General features: G+C 48.8%; 1 protein-coding gene across 4 annotated transcripts in view; it reads right to left on the minus strand.

Moving 5' to 3' along the window:
• Window positions 1–8,788, minus strand: part of MYO1D (myosin ID) — a 156,382-nt gene extending 147,594 nt beyond the window's left edge. For 2 of the 4 annotated variants that reach the window (XM_084496142.1, XM_084496139.1), the window contains exon 1: window positions 8,609–8,788. In XM_084496142.1, the coding sequence (XP_084352268.1) occupies window positions 8,609–8,703 (95 nt within the window). In that variant the 5' untranslated portion in view covers window positions 8,704–8,788. Of the gene's footprint in view, window positions 1–8,559; window positions 8,577–8,608 lie in introns of those variants that run through there. The other 2 variants (XM_084496140.1, XM_084496141.1) reach the window with 2 other exon arrangements.
• Between the last annotated feature and the right edge of the window lie 12,775 nt (window positions 8,789–21,563).

The following is a 21,563-nucleotide window of genomic DNA, read 5'->3' on the forward strand; positions in this document are numbered from 1 at the left end:
AGGGCAGACCACTGCCAACTTCTAAATCAAGAATGGATGGCCAGCAGCACCACAGCAAGCAGGAACCACGTGGTGCAAAATGCTTCAGCAGACAGGTGAATGGGACACAACGCAACAGTGGTGAGACACGAGCATTCCAATGCTGTTCAGGGAGAAAATTCAAAGTCTGCACAGAAAAACACTCTGAAATCAGAGGGCAAAATAGGAAGTACCATCACTGTCACCAGGTAAAGCAGTAAGAGTAGATATGCCCCGGCACCAGTCACACTTCTACGGATGAGACTGCAAAGTGGAACACTGCGAGAGCATTGATGACAATGAGGATGGGTCCCCTGGCTTATCATTAGCAACTATTTTATTTAAAATATCTTCACGTGATCCCCCTTCTTCCTGACTCAGATTCTCACTGCTGGGTTCTGACAGCATCTGCCCAGGAGTTGGATCCTTGTGGGTCCCTTCCAACAAGGGATATTCTATGATCCATCTAAGTGACTACTTACAAGCAGAACTGGTCCACTGTCCTGTCACAGCCTACAGCAGTTTGGCCCCAGGCAGACCAGGTGAGAATGCTAGCTGAAATAAATCCAAGGAATTCAAAAAACTCATTCCTAGCAAACAGAGAGAGGATCAAATTAATGGTTTAGGTCAGAAGAAGTCTTTTCAACAGCTTAAAATCTAATGCCCCTTTTTTACTCCCGAAGACAGAACAGCCTCACCTCCAAGGTGTTCTTTTAACATTTGGAAGCCTCACGATAAAAACTTATTTCCCCTCCATGGTCTGTTTAACAGAGACAGAAATATCAGTACATGAACACAGCAACGTGAATTGAGGTCTCATCAGATCTAACTGAAAAGCCACGAAAGGAACAGCCATGTTCCAGAAATCGTGACTTTGTTTCTGAGAACTGGAAACGAGTATTTGGTACAAAGTGAAGCACACCTCCCTTATTTAACAGTCACAGACAAACCTGGGTGCAGCCATCTATTCCTCTTCAAAATCCTTTCATTCAAAATCCCACCCCCCCCTTCAAAATCCTTTCATTCCACAGTGAGATGCAATCCTGACTGAGGGACTGAGAAACAAGAGTGATGATGCAACTGCCAAGTATGTAGCAAGATCCGCAACCATAAAAGGAATTTGAATAAATATGACTAAAGGGGAAATGCTCAGGTAGTTTAAAAGCTTGCTCAGCCTGAAAGGAATGCAAGGGGTTGGTGGAGCAGCAGATCAGTGAAACCAGCAGAAGAAGCAGAATTTTGAAGAGAAGTCAATATAAAGGACTCTTGACTAAAGGGCACCACGAGACTCATTGGAAATATTAGCTAAGACTTGCTGTAAAAACTTGGCAGATCTTAAAGCCAGATCTTTAGCTAGTGTAATTCAGAAGGCAATAATAAATGACTTCAGCTAAGATGACACAGGCTACACATACCATCTCAAACGTATGCAAGTAGAATGCTGTACTTATTTTGACATTACAGCACCACAAACAGGTACACTGCCCACTCTGATGATCTTTAGTATCCATATTACTTCATCAGACTACGAAATAATTGCAGGGAAGAGGCAAGGATGAAAGTAAAAAAGGTTGCTGAGGAAATCCTAAATCAGCAGCTGAGTTTCTGTTGATATACTTCTTATAAGCAATTTTTTGGCAGCTATTTACACAAAGATGTAAAAAAGGAACATGCCCTATTCAGCTGACATAAAACAATTTGCTTACAGCTGGATCTGTAGGGCTTTCTCTCCACACCTGAAGCCACTCCCCAGCTTGCTACCTCCCGTCACGTTTCGTCACCCGTGCTGTGGCAAGTGTCATAAACACAGCTCGGTGGCAGCTGGCAGGCCAGGACCAGCAGGTCTGCTGCACAGCATCACCAGCATAAGAACTTAAAAGGTATCCTGGAGGAGTAATCTCATTCATAAATCTGCCCTCGTATATTATTCATTATTATACCTCACCCACACCGCCTACTGTAACTTTTCACTCCCAGAACAGAAGGCATTCATAACAGACGTGCAGAAGGCTCAGAAGAACTCTACAAATTAAGCATGTACAGAGGCAAAACAAAGGCTGCCCTGGGCACCCCGCACACTGCTTCATTCACACAGGTGCCGTCCGCTGGCTGGTCCTCGCTCTGGACACAGGAAAGCTCACCCTGATGCTCCTTTCTGCTACTTGCATCCTTCGGATTTGCTTTTTAAGTGAGATGGATGGCCCTTCCCATTTGCAAAGATCAAGCTGGAACACGTCCAAGCTCATAAGTCAAGTTTTGACAGACTAAGGGGAATTTTCATTCCGATCATTCCAAATCCTGACACAAGACAGCTCCCTGCAAACCGAGTAATTCTAAGGAGGCCCAGGAAAGCCGGCACAGCTTCGCTGCCAGATGCCTGAGCAGCGCTGCAGTGGCAGAGAGGAGGCTTCCCAGCAGCTTTTTAATTCAACACCACCCAAACAATTCAAATATTCATATCTCATTTAGAATGACTAAATTAAAATGACTTAAAGGCATGGAAAGCTTGTTCATTACACATGAATATTTCATTACTAAAAGTATAAATGAAACCACACATTCACGTAATATTTTCTCTGCCAGGATTAAAGATACTTTACTACCCAGTGCAAAGCCAAATCTCCCCGACCACAGATTCAACCAAAAATATGAATGTTTAAGACAGCCCTTGAAAAATAAGAAAGACAGCGTCAAAAGGTCAGCAGAATACAGAGAGTGCCCACTCACTCCAACACTTTACAGTAAGATTAAGTAAGAAAGGGCACTATGCAGATGAAGAATCAAATGATATGGATGCTCAATATCCCCACTGAGAAAGAACTGTTCTTAACGTGTTTATGGAGACTCCGATCCTCTGAGGATGGTAGCAGAGCACTGCCTGGGTCTACACCAGTCCTTGCTCATGTCAGCAGACCTGCTGAGGACAGATGGAAGGAACAAAACCCCCTCTCCAGATCCAGAGGATACTAAATGACGGAGCAAGGCTTGGAACCTGGATTTCAGGTTGGAAATTAGGAGACATTTCTCCTCAGAAAGAGTAGTCAGGCACTGGAACAGGTTGCCCAGGGAGGCAGTGGAGTCACTGTCCCTGGGGGTGTTCAAGGAAAGGTTGGACATGGTGCTTGGGGACACATGGGTGACACTGGTAGTAGTGTGATAGCTGGACCAGATGATCTTGGAGGTCTTTACCCACCTTAATGATTCTGTGATTCTAAGGTTTTGGCCTTTCAGAGCCTTAAGGTGAGTGAACGTCTGCATATTTACACACACACACACACACAAGTCTTAATATCACCTACTGAAACGGAGTGCTGAAGGTGGCATTCTAGGTCCTTTTCAGTTCGCTCAGCAGTGACGAAGTCTGTATGTTTTCAACACCATCTTCAGCTTCTCATATCCAAGGGGAGAGAGATGCAAATCCAAGAGGCTGATAGTTTTCCACATGAGGGTCATTCAGAACCCAAAACAGATCACTTTTAAGGCCATCAGATACTATGCAAGAAGTAGGTGCCTTTTGGGGAGAGAGCCCCAAAAGGTATAATCTGTGCATAACTTCCTCAAGAAAATCCATCCAAACATCTCTCTTCAGCATTCAAAGCCTTTGTTCATTCATTTCCTTGTTTAACTTTGCTACAGTTTTTTTTTTTAGGGGACCGCAGCCTTACCTTTACTTTCAAAGAACAGAGCTGGGGAGACACGTTCAACATGAAGGTGTAAACGACTCAATTTTAAAGCCATTCAAGGCATGCATCACTGACTGGGACTCATGGCTAGTCACTGAACTTGCCTCTTTTACAAAAAATGACCCAAATAAAGTCAAGAAGAATCCCACTGCCCTTCCACATACCCTTGCACAATGTTTTAGTGTGCAGATGTGGCCATACACAGGCCAAACCAACACCACTTTCTAGATAATTGTACTTGCCACTGTCACAGGTATGTTTCCCTCTCCACAGCAAACAAATCCTCACAGGACCAGGTTTTCCTTACAGTCTCAATACCAAAAATATCAATCATAACCAGCATTATCTGCCTTTTAAATGTATCTGCAATGAATAAGAATTCAAAACTGCCGTCTTAATTTAGGATAACATTGATAAGGCTGGGTTTTGCATTGTAACCAACAGCTCTGTAAACAGAAAACCCACACTTCTGCATCTTCTTTAATTAAATGCAGAGCCGTGTTTTTATTAAGTGTTGCTATAGGAGGTCAGAATTCACAACATGTGCAAGAAGACAACCATACAAGCAAAAAAAACTACAAAAAACACTTTTTGCAGCATATCCTCAGACATGGGAGCTCAGATGTCCAGGAACTATTTGAGGTTCAAGTACAGCATTTCACATAGGGTTTTGTGCTGGAACTAGCTAAAAGGAGGGAAATAAATCTTTTTACAATCATTATACCGTACCATATTATTTCACAGTCTTCCTTTCATGCATCCTTGAATTCTTTAATAATCACGACAAAGATCCATTCTGTTCCCAGGAGGGGATTTGCACAACACCTGCAAGAACATGCAGCTTGCTCAGATCGCAACAGCTGAGTCAAGGAGCACCTGCTGGTGAACCAGGCGGGAAAACAGGCAGCCCTGGCGCACGCAGATGACACAGGACTACCCTGAAAGCTGTCCTGTGGCTCCAGGACAACAGACCCTTGAATCCAGTGCCTTGCAGCCAGGTCCCGCCGCTCATGTCTGCTCACCTCTGGCTGCACTCCCCCAGGTGCGACGAGAAGAGAGCCTGGAGTCACCGCTAAGAGAAGCGAGCCTGGAGTTACTCCTGGAGTCACCGCTGAGATCACAGAGCAGATCATTCAAGAAATCGAGCTGCCCCTTCTCATGTCCTAGACACCATTTTTAAAGCTCTGAGTTTTGATTTGTTTGTCGAGGTAAATGCTGATTCTACAGGACAGCGCAATGAATGTGCTTTGCAGGATAATACAGGAGAACGTGTATAACATAAAACATTTCATGCTTGTGACAAATAACCTGGCTCTCTTTCTTACAAGGAGGCATATCGGAAGTGATGATCTTCAAGTCAGAGAAACAAACTCCGCAACCCCTCACTTTTCTCATCACACTAGAATGGAAACTTCAAGCGATAAAAGTTTGCATCCCAAGTTTTGTTTATGCCACAATTTCTGCAAACTGCTGGAAACTCCCACGAGACCACTGCCCCTCTCCACCTGCCATGAGCCAGTCACAGTCAATGCGAGCACCCCGAGCCACCCTGGCACAAGCACTTGGCAGGACAGCAGCAGATCAGCGCCTCAGTGCTGGCACAGCCGAGGCCTGGGAGCTCGGCCACATTGCCAGATTCCCTGTTTCAAGGGGTCTTTCAATGAACCACACCTCCTCTGATAGAAATTGAGATACTAAACACCACAGCAGCCAACTTGTTCCCAGGTGCCCACAAAGAACCAGTCATAAATAATGCTGAGTATCTACTGAAGTGCAAACTCCTCAGATATGGCCATTTATAGGATTTTATAGTTGCTCATTAACTGGTTGCGAGTATCTGTTAAAGCTTTGGAGGTTTTCTAGAAAGAGATAAAGCTATTCCCTAAGTCCACACTGGCTATTCCAATACTCCTGCATTATTTTTTAATTATTTTGATGACTAATAATCACAACTACGCACTGGTTAGAAGCCCATTCAGAAGTAAGGAATTCAAGGATTGGCATCTTTTATTTACAATTATGGTGTAACACCCAAGGACTGCTTGAAAGCCCACACGAAACTGCCAGTTCAGTAACTGTTTGCAAGACATGGCTATGAAAAAATAGCTAAGAATATGAAATCCTCACTGAATCACAAGACGACTCTATAAATAACAGGGCACAAAGCACAGTGGTTGGGAACCAAAGTATAAATCCTCCTTGAGCCCACCCACCTACCGATGGTGCCTCTCACTTCTACAAGCAAAGCAGAGAGCCACACTAATTCAGCTCATTTCAACAGTACTAAATTCAAATATTACACAGTAATGACAAGGATAACTTAACCATTTCTCTTTTGCCTACTAGAGATGTCCTCGGGGAAAAATCCTTGCATGCACCGAGACTGGTATGATTTCAATTCCACCCACATCTGGGCTCACTTGGGAACTAAATCCAGCACAACCCCTCTTGGGTCAGCTGGTGACCCTGGACAAAAATAGCAGCTCTGGCAAAAAGCTGGATTTATGGAATAGGGCGGAGACCGTCCAAGTGTAGTCATGAAGTTAATGACAGAGGAGCAACAATTTCCCTATTCTATTCCATGCACTGCCAGCACAAAGGCAACTCATGCCATCTACACAGCGTGACAAAAGCAACGTGACATCAACACCTGAGCAGGTCTGAATCTCGGCTGCAATTTGGGTCTGACACAATTTAAAACATATCATCAGCAACTGCTAATTACCACCTCTAGAGCAGTAAACAAAAGAAGCTGATGCTGCCTGAGAAGGACGATAAAACCAGGGGCACAGGCAGGTCAGCAGGTAGGGCCAGAACTCTAACCACAGTGTCAAACAGGGCTCAGCAGAGTTTAGCAAGTTTACTAAAAAGCCACACTTTTGATAAATTCAGACTAATTTTTCCAAATGTCTCAGCACAGACAAACCTAAAGTCAGGAGGCAACAGTACCAAGGTAAGAAAAATGAACATTATTTTTAACAAAAGATTATTGAATCTACACTGCACAGATAAAAGACAACCTCGAAGCGCGGGCAGAACTGTGCCTGCAAGTTGCAGATTACACGTGCTGCAGCAATTCACAAATTCTCGTGCAAAAGCAGAAGGAGTTTAAATTGGTGTCACAGGGAAGAACCTGCTTTTGAGTACCAGTGACAAAGGTACTGGCATTAAAATGATGCATTACAGTATATCAGATTTAATTTCTATACTTTAGGAACGTCGAGCCAAAATCCTGAGGCAGGATCAGCATGCAACGGGACAGGAAAATCTACGTACCGAATGTAAGGATCTAGAATCACCAGCTCATTCCCATTTTCCTCCATACAAAATTAAGGACTACCTGTGCAGGTAGTCAAATCAATCAAATTAAATATTTTGATTCCTAAATGGAACTAACTTCCTACATTGATTTTTAATTTATCTAGCAGTCCATCTGTTTCCAATACCACTCTTAGATTTCTATTACGTATTAACCAAAGAATAAAAACCCCAAGAACAAACTGTTACATGCAAGTTTCCTGCTAATTACAACGACTTTGTGTGTAAGCCTTCTGTAATGCAATTAGTGCATCATGGCGTGCACAAATAAGAGGCAAATTTAAGCTTTTAGAGGCACCACAACATTTATTTCAATCTGACATCTCCTTATGTTCAAAGTTCAACTTGTTCATAACGTATTTTCATTACTGTTTAAATATAAGTGTCTTCCCCACCCAAATAAAGATCCAACACGCAGGAGGAAGGAGAGCAACAAGCACACCGGCTGCCACTTGTTACTATGTGGGGCACTGCTGGGATCTCAGCCCCAGCCTCGCACACCTCTGCCCTGCAGCACAGGCTGCAGCGCTCAGTGGCAGTGCTGTCAGACCTGAGAGGTGGCAGATTTCAGAGGCACAACAGCCCAAAGGAGCCCGGTTCTCCCCTTCCCCAGCAGCTGGGGAGGCTTACACCAGCTTTCTTTCCTTGGCACTTGCCAGGGCTGCCCTGAGGTGCTTCCAGCAGCCCGCCACGTCGTTAATTCGGCCTGCTGTCAGCAGCTCCCCGCGGCACGCAGGTGGCAGGCGAGGCAGGGTGCTTTCGCCGAGGTCAGAGACACCTTGGCCAAACCTCTGGGTGGCAGCCACCAAGTCACAGTTCTGTCCCAAAGGCGTCTCTTGGCAAACGCCAAATCCTTGCACAAGAAGGGGCAGAAGAGTTTATCAGGAAAAGCCGGCATGAATCTTTTATAATGGAAAGTGAAAGACAGCCACAGACGGTGGGTCCCCACGAGCTGTCCTCGCTATCAGCGCTGCCCGGGATTTGTTCAGATCTCGACACCGAGAGAGGAAGCGAGAATTAAAGCAGAGACCTGCCCGCAGCCCATCGCGCTCGGGAGGGAAATAAAAGCATCGTAAAGATCACGAAACGTTAACGTGATGAGCGCACCACGACCGGTTTTATAGCTCCTGGGGAAGCAGAGCAACCTTGGACTTGGTGACTTTTATCGCCGCTTGCCTCCTCGCAGCTCCGCGCACCTGTCGGCGGGCACCGGGTCCCTGCTGGGGGGCGGGTGAGAGGGGGGCACGGGGGGGAAAGGGAGAGGGCACGGGGGGAGCGGCCGGAGACCCCAACCCCGGGGCTCCCCCTTACTCCCCTCCGGTGTCCCCGAGCTGTGCAGCAGCAGAAAGCCCCCGCCGGGAGCTGCCTTTGCCCCCCAGCCCCTCCTGAACGCCTCCCGACCGGGCTCGGAGCCCCCTGAGCCGCAGCCCCCCCCTCGGCTGCGCGGCCGGTCCAGCTCACCAAGCCGGCACTGCCCCCCCCGCACCGCGCCCCCCGGCCAAAACCCCGGGTGCGAGGGGGGGGGGCCGGGACCCCTCACCTGCCCCCCGAAGCACAACCCGCGGGGGCGGCGCGCTGCCGGCACTCACCGCAGGCGGAGGTTGGCCATGAACTCGGGCATGGTGACGGTGTCCAGCAGCACGAAGTCGGCCTTGCCGAACTCCAGGCTCTCCTGCTCCGCCATGGTGGCGGTGTGCGGAGGGGAGGGGTGGCCGAGGCACCGGGGGGGGCGGTGTGAGGCCGCCGGGCTCTCGCCGCGCTGCCCCGGGGGAGGCCGGGGGGGGGTGGGAGGCGGCCCCACCGCAGGTGAGGCGGGGCCGCGGGGCCCGAGGCCGCCACCCCGCAGCGGGGACTCGAGGGGCGGCGGCGCCCCCTGCTGGGGGCCAGAGGGGCCGAGCCGCTGCCCCTGACACCGAGCGACCCGGCCGCCCCCCTCCCCTCCCAGGAGGCAGCCTCGGGGTAATTAGGCTAGCGGTGCTAATTAGGGGAACGAGGAGCACACTGGGAGCACACTGAAAGCGGTGTCCTGGGGAAGAAATGATGGGGTTCGGGATATACGAAGGTAGGGCAGGAGGTTGAGTGTGCAGGTGGCTGGCACAGTCCCCGTTGACATCCCTATAACGCAGAGGCGCCATCCCTGTTCCCATCCCTGTCCCACACCCAGCCCCGTGACTCCAGGAGTCCCAGGGGCTGCAGCTGGGCTGGAGCTGGGGCAGCACCTGGAGGTGACTGGGGCAGACCTTCATCTACGGGTTCAGGGAATGAAAGACTTGGGAAGCCCATCTGCCAGTGCAGACAGAGGCAAAGAAGTTGCTGAGTACCCAGCCTTCCCCATGTCTCTCGTTACTGATTACTCAGATATAGAAACTCACTCCTAAGAGAAGAAATTGGCCACCTATAATTGCTCACACACTACTATTTTTTTTATCCAAGTTCGGATGCTCGTGCATTAGCTGAATCTGGAAGATTTTTGCTTAAATTAAAGGGGTGGGAGAGCTCTGCGCACCCTGTGGATGGCCATGCTCACACCCTTGTCTCTCCCCATGGATGGATGTGGTCCTCCAGAGCCTTCTTCCTGGAGGCCATCGCCCTCTTGTAGCCTTGGCCACCATGAGCTCCTGCTGGCCACAAGGCCACTGCTCCTGCAGGAGCCTCCTCTGGGATCCTCAAGCTGCACGCTGAAGGGATCTGGTGAGATGGGACAGTTTTAGGGGCATTTTGATAGGGCTTTGGTAAATAAAGGATTTATTAGCATTGTTTAAGGGAGCCTCTGACTCAGGTGGCCAGCAGAAGGGCTTGGACCACCCCGGCTCTGGCTGACTGCGTGCCCCTGGCAGGGGTGCAGGGGGCTGCTCGCACACTCCCGCCTCAACAAACACGCACAGAGCAGCCCTGCCGCTGCCATCGCTTCGCGGAAGTCCAAAGGGCGCTGCCCTGCCCCAGCAGTTTCGGCTGGCCTCCTCTCTGCCCCAGAGCTGCCCAGGCCCAGGATGGAGCAGGAGGAAATGTGGATGTCGATGCTGCATGGAACCAGGGCAGCCAGCGGGCACTGGAAACATCGTGGTGCTTGCAAACCAGCAAAAGGCAACCAAGGAGAGCGGTGGTGTCACGTGCTGCTGCCTGCCTAAGGACAGAGGCCCAGGAGAAGGCTGGCCTCTGATGCCCATCTGCCATCTCTGCAGCATGCAATGCATTTGCTTCATCGCCCACCTGACACTGGCGGGTTTTGTTGCCTCAAGCCATGTTCCAACAGCCCTGAGTCTTTTGCTAAGACAGGAGAATCTCAAGTCAATAGACCCAGGGCCAATTCCTACGGGAATGACCATCATTTTCACAGCTCCAGGCAATGCTGACTTTACCTACAACTCTCCTGGCCAAGGAGCATTCACCTGCCCCAAAAACCTCCACAGAAGAGGAGGAGGTCCACACCACTGTGATGCCATCTGGCCCAGAGCTCCTTCATCCCCATCGTCAGGGTCTTTCTCCTGTGCTACAGCGAGGAAAAACTGAGCCAAATGCTCACTGCACCCAGCATGAAGGCACCAGAGGCCAAAGCGGTTCAGCTGCTCTACCACACTCAGGAGGGCTGCATGTGGATGTGGACTGAAGACAGTCACCCCCTAAAGATGGTTGCAATACTTCAACCCCCCCTCCTATTTTTCAGATGCTCTACCAGCACCTCTGGCTCTTCAGGGTCAGCAGCGGTGCTCAGATCCCTGTGCCAGTCCCTGCTCATTGCTTTGTCCTTTTTGCAAGAGTCCTTCCAAACTCCTCTCAAGCACCAAATCCCCTGTGGAGAGTTGTGCTCCGGTGTGAGCTAGGAGTGGCTATAACAAGATTACTGTTGTCCTGAGCAGCTTGAGCTAATGATTTACCAGCCAGGCCCCTGGTTCCCATCACTTTTGTGGGTTACTGCATGGATGCCCTGCACATCTCATTTCTTTTTAGCCTCGGTCTACAGAAACTTGCACCCATCTCCAGTGAGGGCCTTCACACAAATGCAGCGGTGAATCCCCAGGTGCAGGTACAGCTACGGGATGCTGCTGTCAGGGCAGCTTCACCCTGGGAAGAGCCCAAGCAGGAGGAGCAGCCTTCACAGATCCATGCTTCAGTCACTTTATCTTCGTAGAATCATAGAAAAATAAAGACCTCCAAGATCACCTGGTCCAAACGTCCTCCTACCATCCATGTCACCCACTAACCCATGTCCCCAGGCACCACATCCAACCTTTCCTTGAACACCCCCAGGGACGGTGACTCGACCACTTCCCTGGGCAACCCGTTCCAATGCCTGGCTGCTCTTTCTGAGAAGAAATGTCTCCTAATTGTTTTAATTGTTGAAGACTAGTGCCCTTTGTTCTACACTTTGTTTTAATTGTTGAAGAGTAGGGGCATGATGTTTCCATTTTCCATTCACCAGGGACATTGCCCGACTGCCAGGACTTTCCAGCTATGATAGAGAGAGGCTTGGTGACTACATCAGCCAGTTCCCTCAGGACCTTGGGATTCATGCCATGAGGTCCCATAGCCTTGTACCTGTTGAGATTCATCAGGTGATGGCTCTTCACTTACAGTGGCTGGGACTTTGCTCCCTCAGCCTCCACCTATGTGTTCAGGGAATGAAAGACTTGGGAAGCCCATCTACCAGTGCAGACAGAGGCAAAGAAGTCGCTGAGTATCCAGCCTTCCCCATGTCTCTTGTTACTGATTACTCAGATATAGAAACTCACTCCTAAGAGAAGAAATGAGCCACCTATAATTGCTCACAAACTACTATTTTCACCCCTCAGTTTCCATTTCACCTCACTTTTCTCCTCAGCCCCCTCATGACAGAGAGCAGGGGCCACCACCCCCTGCTCCCCTCCCACTTCTCCTCATAACCCCCTGCTTTAGAAACAGAGAGTCCTTCTGTTACAAATAAGGACCCGCAGCATAGGGTGAACCAAGTGCCTTCCCCAAAATCTTCTGGACAGTCTGCTTTGGGGCAAGAGGGAAGCGTGCTGTGCTGATCCCATGGCAGCAGCAGTTTCTTACTTATGGGCAGCCTCTGGCACACATTTGCCCCGAGCCCCCTAGGTTTTGTTTTTTCCACAGTTGCACACTTTGTTCTCAATTTCATCCTCCCCGCCATGACACATGAATGGGGAAACATCCAGATGTCTCCAGCCTGGATTCAAAAGTGGCCAAAATTGATTTATGCATGGAAGGGGAGCGCCCTGTTGAAGCCACACCACGTGGACATGCTTTATGAGCCATCTCTGGGCTCTGTCAGCCCAGAAAGCAGCTTTGGTAGAAGCGGATGGTTGTATCCCACACTTACTGGGCCTAAACTGGCTTTTTGGAGGCTTTAGGAGTTTTTGATGGTGTCGTCTATTTTTCTTTTAACTCTGCTGGTGATAGAAATTGAGACAGACTGAAGAAATGGAACGGTTAAACACAGAAGAATTTTTTGTTTGTTTTCTTTGTCAATCCAAAATTAACAGAGAAGGACTTCTGTCCTTCCAAAACACAGGCTCGCAGGGAAGGCTGCAGCTCTCACAGTTCACTGCTGAAGAATGGACTCATGCCATTTGTGTTGCCTTTGCTTAGGATGGCAGTGGCCTTTCCAAAAGCACAATCTGAAACCAACCCAAGTCTCTCATCTGCAAAACACAGCTGTGGTTTTACAGCTCAGGCTAGAGACTTTCAAGCAGAGTATCCTAAATTAGGCAGCAAACAGCTTTAGAAAAACAAGCAACAGGGCTGCTTCACACGCATAGCAGAGTTTGAAAGAATGGGGAAAAGGCATTAAAAATTGCTTGCTTTTGTCCCATGTGTGATGAAGGACAAGCACGCTTCCCCTCACCAGCGTGCTGCAAGGCACTGAACTGAAAACCATCCCTGGAGTACATCCCTGCTCTTGAGCAGGAAAACAGCCAAGGAATCAAAGCTGTCTGCCAGATTGTCCTCAGACATTCAACTGCAGATCGAAAGCGGGACAGGACTGGGGCTGTGGAGCTGGGGAGAGCCAGGGTGGGAGACAAATGGTGGCATTGTGCCTGCTACAAGCACCAGCAAAGAGCTGCACCACATCCTGCAGGTTCCTGGGGACAGCAAAAGGGACATGGCTTGCTGCTGTCTGGCCTGGGCCAAAGAGGGGGTGCCAGAAGCAGGCAGGGCACCCACATCTCCCATCACCACAGTGCCCAAGAGGAGCAGCCACCATGGCTCCAGCATCCTGGCATGCATTTCAGTTCAGCCAGGGCAGCAGCCCTGAAATCCACCCAAGTGGCTCTGGACACACCAAAATCACATCTCTGGAGCCCACCAGAGAGGAGACATAAACTCCCCTGAAAGCTGGCTTATCCCTGAGATTCAAGGGCTAAACTGGGGGCAAAATCAATCACTTAAATGCAGAAATTTCTACGTAGGATGTTCTCTGATGCCTCAACTGGTTATCTGCTTGGTCTCCTTTTAAACACGAGTTTTGCTCTTGATAAATTATATAGATACTTCATTTCTTCTTTCGTAGTTTCCTCTGATATTTCTTCTTCTATTTCATTACTCATGTCACTTTCCTCCTTCAGTACTGGTAAATGGCTGCTATGGGTCTCGCCAGCATTAACCATTTGTGAGTTGGTAACATATGCAGTTACCTCTTCTCTATTTTTTTTTTTAAAAAGGGAAGCAAAAAAGAAAATTACACATGACATCAAAAATTTCCAGTCTATCATGGATACACAATAATGTTATGCTCTCTAGCTAAAGAGGAGGATGTTAAACTGTAAACAAAACTAAATATTGAGTTCCCAGGCTTTTTGTAATCATATGAAGTGAATACTGTGCTTTCTCTTATGGACTTTTCCGGGAGACATTATGAAGACAGAAATGAGCCATACCAAGTCTCTAACAAGATTATTGCACAAATACTTGGCAATTTATACTGAGAGAACATTTTTTTATATGGCTGTTTATTAGCATTCACTTTCAGGATAGAGTGTGACAGAAGATATCCTGTAACAGAATGCAGGAAAGGCAGAGTCCATAATGCTTTTGCTTCTAACCAGGAGAAATTTCCCCTTTCCCAAATCTCCTCCTGAGCATCCTTCTGAGGACATTTGTCTGTCTGGGAGGAGAGCGTGGAGGAGCATGAGGACTGCCAGGGTTACAGGGCTGCCTTGTTCCTCAGTAGAATTTGACATTTTTATTTTCTCCTACAGTTCCTGGAGAAGAAGGAACTTGCCCTATGTAAAAGGTTCGCTATGAGCCACTTCATGTCTCATATACGCTTGTGATTCCCCAACCTAGCGAGAGATGGGAATCCAGCCAAAAGCACCAGACTCATCAGAACAGAAGGGAAACATCTTGTGATGTTCACCAGGCATGACTGAAGCTGCATCTGAAGCATCCTGGGCAAAAATACCACCCTTCCTTGCCGAGACATGCAATGTGGAGACTGACCTAGCCCTTACAAGCACAAAAGTGATGGAAACCCAGGATGACCATTGCAACTCAGAGCTCCTGTGCCCTAACTTCATGGCACTTTGTTGGGGTGCTCCTACACCTTAATCACCGTTACCCCCATTGTGTTGCATCCAAATCCACTGAAAATCTTCAGAAGAAAACAAAAGGAAGAGGTTTTGAGCCATAAGAACATTGAGAAAGACCAGCCTGCTCCCTGATCCCTCCAAGATGTTCCCAGGGAGGCTCTCCATCCTCTGGCCACCCTGTTGTGCAGAGGCAGCACGGCATAGCACTGCTTCCCCTGCAGCTCGATTTTCATTTTGATGGGAATGAAAACCTCATCCTAAAATCTGCACCTGGAAAGGGTGATCTGATTCAAGGCTGACTGCAGTTAAACAACCACCTGAATCTGTGAGATGGTTGAGAACAGAAGTAGAAAAGCAGAGAAAACAGAGATGGAGCAGTGCTTTGATGACCTGTCAAATCTCCCTGCTCTGGCACAGGGTAAATTCAGCTTAAACCCTTTCTGATGGATGTTTGTCTATTTTTTATTTTTATTTTTTTTCTCTCAGAAACTTCCACTAATGGAGACTTGATGTCAGGCAATCTGTTCTGGCGCATTGCTGTATTTACATTTCATCAGTCCCCAAATGTCTAACTAAAGCTCTCTCACCGCAGTTTCATCCCATGACTTCTCATCCTCTCCAGACAGACACAGAGAAGAGTTTATTCCCTTCTTCTTTGTGGCTGTCTGTTATTTATTGGAGGGCTGTTATCATAGGAGTACGGGAAATGCAGCTGCTGAAAGGAAGTTTGGACGTCAGCTACTCCACAGCTGTCGCATCTTCCCCCAGCCTTCAGTCCCCTGGACCAAACAACCCAATTCTTTCATTCTTACCCCGTGGATCATACTTTTTAGACTTCCACTAATCCTTGCTGCTAGCAAGTAAGGGATTTCTTCACTAGACCAGTTGTTGTAAGGAAGGAGCAATCTGGTCCCAGAAGGTGAGGGAAGCCCTGCGGGGTCACTTGGTGTCAGCTGTATTTGTTTGTTGGGCTCGCCATGGGAGTCAGCAAGGATCTGCTGGGGATTGCAAACCCGCCTGTCATTGTGTGAGCACTGCAAGAGCACAGGGCTAGGAGAGAAGCCAGCAGCACAGCAAGCAAAGGCAGCAAAGCAGGAGTTTTGGAAGGGCTGACCACCTTTGTCTAGTCTTCAAAATAAAATGGGATACCCCAAATAAATATCCAGCTCCACCAGATTTTTTTGTCCCTGTTGATGTGACCTATAAGTTCCCGAACTTGGTTTCTTTCATGGAAATTTGTGACATATTGGGTCTTTGCCCATCAGCTCTCTCTGTGCAGACGTCTCAGGCAATATAAAGCAGAGCACCTTCACCCAGAGTCACAGCCACTCTCCCTGCTCTCCTCTTTGTGAAGGGAGAAGGTGCCAGGTTGTGTGGTTCCTTGAGTCAGGGCCACTTGTCCAAGAAAAACATATCTCTGATTCACCTATTTAAAAAAAAAAAAAAAAAAAAAAAAAAAAAAACATTGAACATTGAAGGCTAATTACAATCTCCCTGTATTGCTTTCTCCCTGGAAGGTAGCCTGAGTCAAAGGGACACAGTTTCCCAGTGGGAATTCTAGCATATGGGTAAGTTTCCAGATGCAATGAAATGCCTAAGAAGGTGCCTCATAGATACCTGGCATCCTGATGCCAAGAGAATGTTAAAAATCTCAGTAGGTATTTCCTTCTTTCTCAAAATCTGAAAAATCTCTGTATCTTAAGAAAACAAACAAACAAACAAACAACAACAACAACAACAAAATTGGCATGGTTGGCATGGTGACTTCAGCTGCACAGTATCAGCATAACTCAACATGACAATCAAACATTCATCATCAGACATTGTGCCATTCTAGGAAAAAGGACTTCTGAGGGCATGAGCTTTCCCAATCAGCCATAAAATTGTGTTGTAACCATTAATAAGCTTCCTCCTAGCTCCTGCAAGTGCAGCAGCCATGAGCCCAGAGCTGTCCTGGCTATGGGAGAGCAGTCCCAGGCATGAGTCAAGCATGGCCAAGCATGGCAGAGCCTGATAGCGATTACCTTCAGTTCCTCTGAGCTCCAGTTCCTGGGAAAGCTATGAACGACTATGCAGAAGGAACAAAAATACCACAGAACCAAGCAGTAGAGGCTGGGTGTAGCTTAGCAGAGATTCAAAAGAAATACACAGCCAAGACAGGTCCTGGATGGGCGCCTTGGTGGTTTCCAAGTAGGTAGGCATGGAAGAGTTTTTTTCCCTGGGCCTTGACTTGATGTCTGGCTACCTGTGACCAGCAAATCTGTGATGGGCTTGGACAGAGAAGAATCTTCTGTATTTAAATATGTGAAATGACTGAAGTGCACATTGCAGACTCATGTCAAGCTTTTCATCCACCAGCACCCCCAGGTCCTGCTCTGCAGGGCTCCTCTCAGCCCACTCATCTCCCAGTCTGTGCTGATACAGGGCACTGACCTGAGCTGGGGGCAGGACTTTGCACTTGGCTTGTCGAACTGTGTAAGGTTCACAGAGCTCAAGGGGGCCAGGGGAGCATGTTACATGGTCGGTAGCCCCAAATCCTCACTAAAAGAGCCAGAGGACTCTTACACAACCTACTCCTTGGCACCAGCTCTCTCTGCCACCCAGTGATGCCTGTAGGGATACAAATCAAAGAAAGCCTCAATACAGACCTTCCAGAGTATAACACCCAGGAGCCGAGCAGCTGAGTAAGTCCTGATTTCACCCAGACCCTCGCTTGGCTACCCTGCCCTGGCAGAGAGTGGCCGTGTCCGGGCTGGAGGAGGACACGCACTAGGTGGAGCCATTCCATCGGGAAACTGGGGGCCGGGCGGCCAAGCTGAGAGCACAGCACAGCCCCCGGCACAGCCAGCACAGGCCCTAGGAAGGGGACTGAACCTGGGACAGTTCGGGGGAAAGGGCACCGTGGCCACCCTGCAGCTCAGGGGATGGAGGTGCTGGAGGCCGGGAGGGCTGGATATGAACGAGCAGAAAGCGGTTACGAGGGTCACCTCTAAGTCTGCGTGGCTCAGAAGAGCAAATGAAGGATGGCGACTTTACTGTGCAAGTGCAATGTAGGAGCATAAGGAGATGGGGACCTGGAGGACAGGGATGAAGGACCAAGGGGAGCTGGGAGCTCCTGCTGGCAGAGCTCCCCTGGGGAGCCGGCAGCAGGTCCCACATCCTGCACCCAGGGTGCCTGCAGCTCAGAACCAGCCAGAACCCTGGCAGCTCCTATAGGAAGGAGGGAAGGAGGCTTCTTCAGTCTGGCAGAGAAGAGAAAAGTGCAAGCCAGGAGCTGCTGGCTGACCTGGGCATACTGGGACTGGAAACAGCACACATTTGTAACAGGGAAGGTAATTAACTGTTGGAGCCACTTGTTAAGGTATTGGCAAGCACAGTCACTGACATCCTGAAATGGGGTTGGACAGGTTTTCTTAAGCAGTTTTCAGGGCAGTCCTGCATCACCCAGATGACTAGAGTTTTGGGTTTAAACACCAAGTTCAGCGTGGCTGGTTGTGTTAGGCAGTCACAGCTGAATGTCCCCACAGGCATTCTGCCTGAAAGGACCACAGTCCTACAGTGTTGACAGGCTGGGCAAATGCCGTGTGCCCTTACAGCATCCCTCAGCAAGGGGGTCCTCTTGTCACTTCCTAGTCCTGCTGTGGTGCAGGCACCTGAAATCCTTACCAAGTGACAGGAGAGACAGCCCGTAGGCGTCTCACAGCACTCGCCTGATCCTGCTTACCATGAGCTGCTCCTAATGCCATGCCAGTAACTCCTGGACACAACCACACAGGCCTGTATTAGATCCTAGATCATATAGCAATTTCTTGAGGGTAAGAAGACTTTGCAGAGGGATCTGGATAGGTTTGATCGATGGGCCAAGTCCAATTGCATGACATTCAATGATGCTAAACACCGGGTGCTGCATTTGGGTCACAGCAACCCCATGCAGCTGTACAGGCTTGGGGAAGAGTGGCTGGAAAGGTGCCCAGCAGAAAAGAAAATGGGGATGCTGGTCAGCAGCTGGCTGAATGTGAGCCAGCAGCATGCCCAGGTGGCTAAGAAGGCCAACAGCATCCTGGCCTGTATCAGAAATAGCGTGGCCAGCAGGACCAGGGAAGTGATTGTCCCTCTGTGCTTAGCTCTAGTGAGGCCCCATCTCGAGTACTGTGTTCAGTTTGGGGATCCCACACTACAAGAAGGACATCAAGGTGCTTGAGTGAATGCAGGAAAGAGCAATGAAGCTGGTGAAGGGACTGGAAAATAAGAGTTATGAGCAGTGGCTGAGGGAACTGGGCTGTTTAGTCTGGAGAGGAGGAGGCTGAGGCCTCATTGCTTTCCCAACTACCTGACAGAGGTTGTAGCGAGGTGGGTGTTGGTCTCTTTTCTCAGGTGACAAGAGGAAATAGTGTCAAGCTGTGCCAGGAGAGGTTTCAGTTTGAAATTAGGAAGAATTTCTTTATGGAGAGAGTGATCAAACATTGGAATGGGCTGCCCAGGGTGGAGGCCCCAGCCCTGGAGGTATTTAGAGTGTGTGGATGTGGCACCTTAGTGGGGAGATGTTTACGGATGGGACTTGGTAGGTCAGGTTGATGGTTGGACTTGGTGATCTTGAAGGTCTTTTCCAAGCTCAGTGAGTCTACAATTCTGTGATTCTATTACAGTCTTCTCTTGTTTTTGACACCAGGCACCACACAGATGCTGTCTTTACACTGGCCACTGCGTGGGACTGTGTCAAGTGTGTGGGACTTCACAGGGCTGGGAACAGCCGCTTCCACTCCCAGTAACCAGGCAAATAACCCCTTACCACTCCTTGGTAAGAGATGTGGGAGAACAAAAATAAACTGATGTTTTGGGGGTGAGAGTTTCTGCAGCAGATGCATTACCCCCGCCTGGGGTGTTTCCAGTTAACAGCTTATTTGTGAGTGTGAACATCAAAAGTGCCACTCAGCGAGGTGAACTGCAGCTCCTCTCTCCAACACCCAGCGTCAGTGCCAAGAGCCTGCACCTTGCCAAGTGTTTACAGTAATCCTTGGCAGGTAGCCAGGATTTCAACAAAGACATCTGCTAATCCACTGAGCAAAGCTTTCAGGAAAGAGAAGCTGGATGGTTTCAGGAAACCCTGCTCTCAGCCAGAGTCTTCAAGTTGCAGACTTGCCTGTCCCGGCTGGGGAAACACACCTGAGTCTCCCAAGACTGGGATTTGTCTCAGACAAAAGTTCTCAGTAGGTTTCCTCACTTGGCTTAGTTATTCTGCAGCTTTCGTAGCCTCTGTCCTCATTTTGCAGCCTCCTCACTGTGCATGGATCAAAGGGGATCCTTGTGAGTTCTCCACATGGGACCTGAGTCAGGCCAGGCACTAACTGCAGGAGCAGAGCCAGTCTCACCCCCCTGCACTTCCCTCCCCTTAGTCATGAGGCTGCAGGAAAACAGGACAAGAAACGGAGGAGCTGGCAAGAACCTGGGCACAGGAAACGCCTCGTGCTGCTGCTGTGGGACTCAGCAACACCTCTTGCCACATAGAAACTGGGGGCTCTGTGGTGCATGGGGTTAGGCAAGCTGAGATTTCCTTGCATCCCTTTGCCTTAACACTCTAAACCAGGCAGGTGCACCCACTGTGCTAGTGCTCAAACTCCCACTTAGAAAACAGGAAAAAACAAAACAAAACAAAACAACAACAAAACAAAACAACAACAAAAAAAAAAACAAACCACTTTATGGCTCTGGAAGAAATGAGCAAATTTCTTAGGAAATATGCTGAAAATCTAAATACTAAAACACTATATCTAAATATCTGAATACTTAAAGTGTTCTCCTTCTCCAAAGGCTACAGCCCGCCCTCCTGCATGATGCTGCAGAGGTGCTGATTCGCAGTCCCTTTATCTCCTCTCTGTGGAGGGCAGATAAAGCCTTTCCTCCTGAATCCAAGCTGCCTGTTGCACAGCTTCTCTTCCTCTCCCAGAGAGAGGCTGCTTTCAGTTTCAGCGCCGGGAAATCACATGCTTGATGGCTTAAACATGATGTAATTGTTTTTGGAAGAGACCTGAGCGCTGGTTGGGTTTGCTCTTGTTTTTCAGGCACACAGGACATTGGGAAGGGGCAGAGAGGAAACTGCTGAGAGTGACTGGTGTACACAGTGAAGATGGAGAATTCCTCAGTGGGTGTCACCAAAACCTTTTTCTTCTCCCATGTGCTTGTCTCCAAAAGTGGAGGTTCCCACAAGGGCTGATAAACACAAGTCCAGAGACGGCCATCCACTTGACAAAGTCCTGAAGCTGTGGATCACTGGAAACCAAGATGGTTTGCTGGGAAAGGGCCTGTCCTCGGGCTCCTTCCCATGTGTCCCATTAGCTCTTTAGGGATTCCCCCCTTGGAGCAAGAACAGCTCGGAAGCTCATCTGACTTCTGCAGGGCAGTGCCATTCAGGCACCATCATGCCCCAAGCTTTCCCTGAAGGCTCTGACATGACAGGTAAATCCTGTACAGTTCTCAGGGAAAAACCTGAGGCAACCTTGGAAGAGGTCCTCGTGCCATGTGCATACAGGCATGGGACAGATGCAGCCCACACAATTCACTTCGGTGAATGACGCCAGGTGAGGGGTGCTGCATTGGCAGCAGGAAGAGCACTCATCCTGCTGGTGGTCACTCATCATCATGTAGATGATGGGCTCTGTAGCAATGTGGTTTCAGCTCTTAAGTCCATGGCTGGGATGGGAAAATACAGTGCAGCTACAGAGAGGCTTTTCCACAAGTCAAGAAGCAGAGGGACCAGTCCTAAAAATGGGATCACTGGTAAAAAGGATCTTTGGATTTTTTTAAATAGTGTATGCAGCACTTTCATGTAACAGCCAAAGAAACACTGGTTTCTGCTCAAGGAATGGGGTAAAATATGTGGTTCAAGATGATATAGCTGGCAGCACAGGCTCCTTTGTCATGAAGTCTGAATATGCATGTGGCGGGAGGGAGAATAAATGTCCTGTGTGGAGGAGGGGATTAAATATGCTTTATATTCTACTTGAACCTATTTTTGAAC

This window comes from Aythya ferina, assembly GCF_964211825.1.
Source record: "Aythya ferina genome assembly, chromosome: 23".
In the NCBI taxonomy this organism is placed as follows: Eukaryota; Metazoa; Chordata; class Aves; order Anseriformes; family Anatidae; genus Aythya; species Aythya ferina.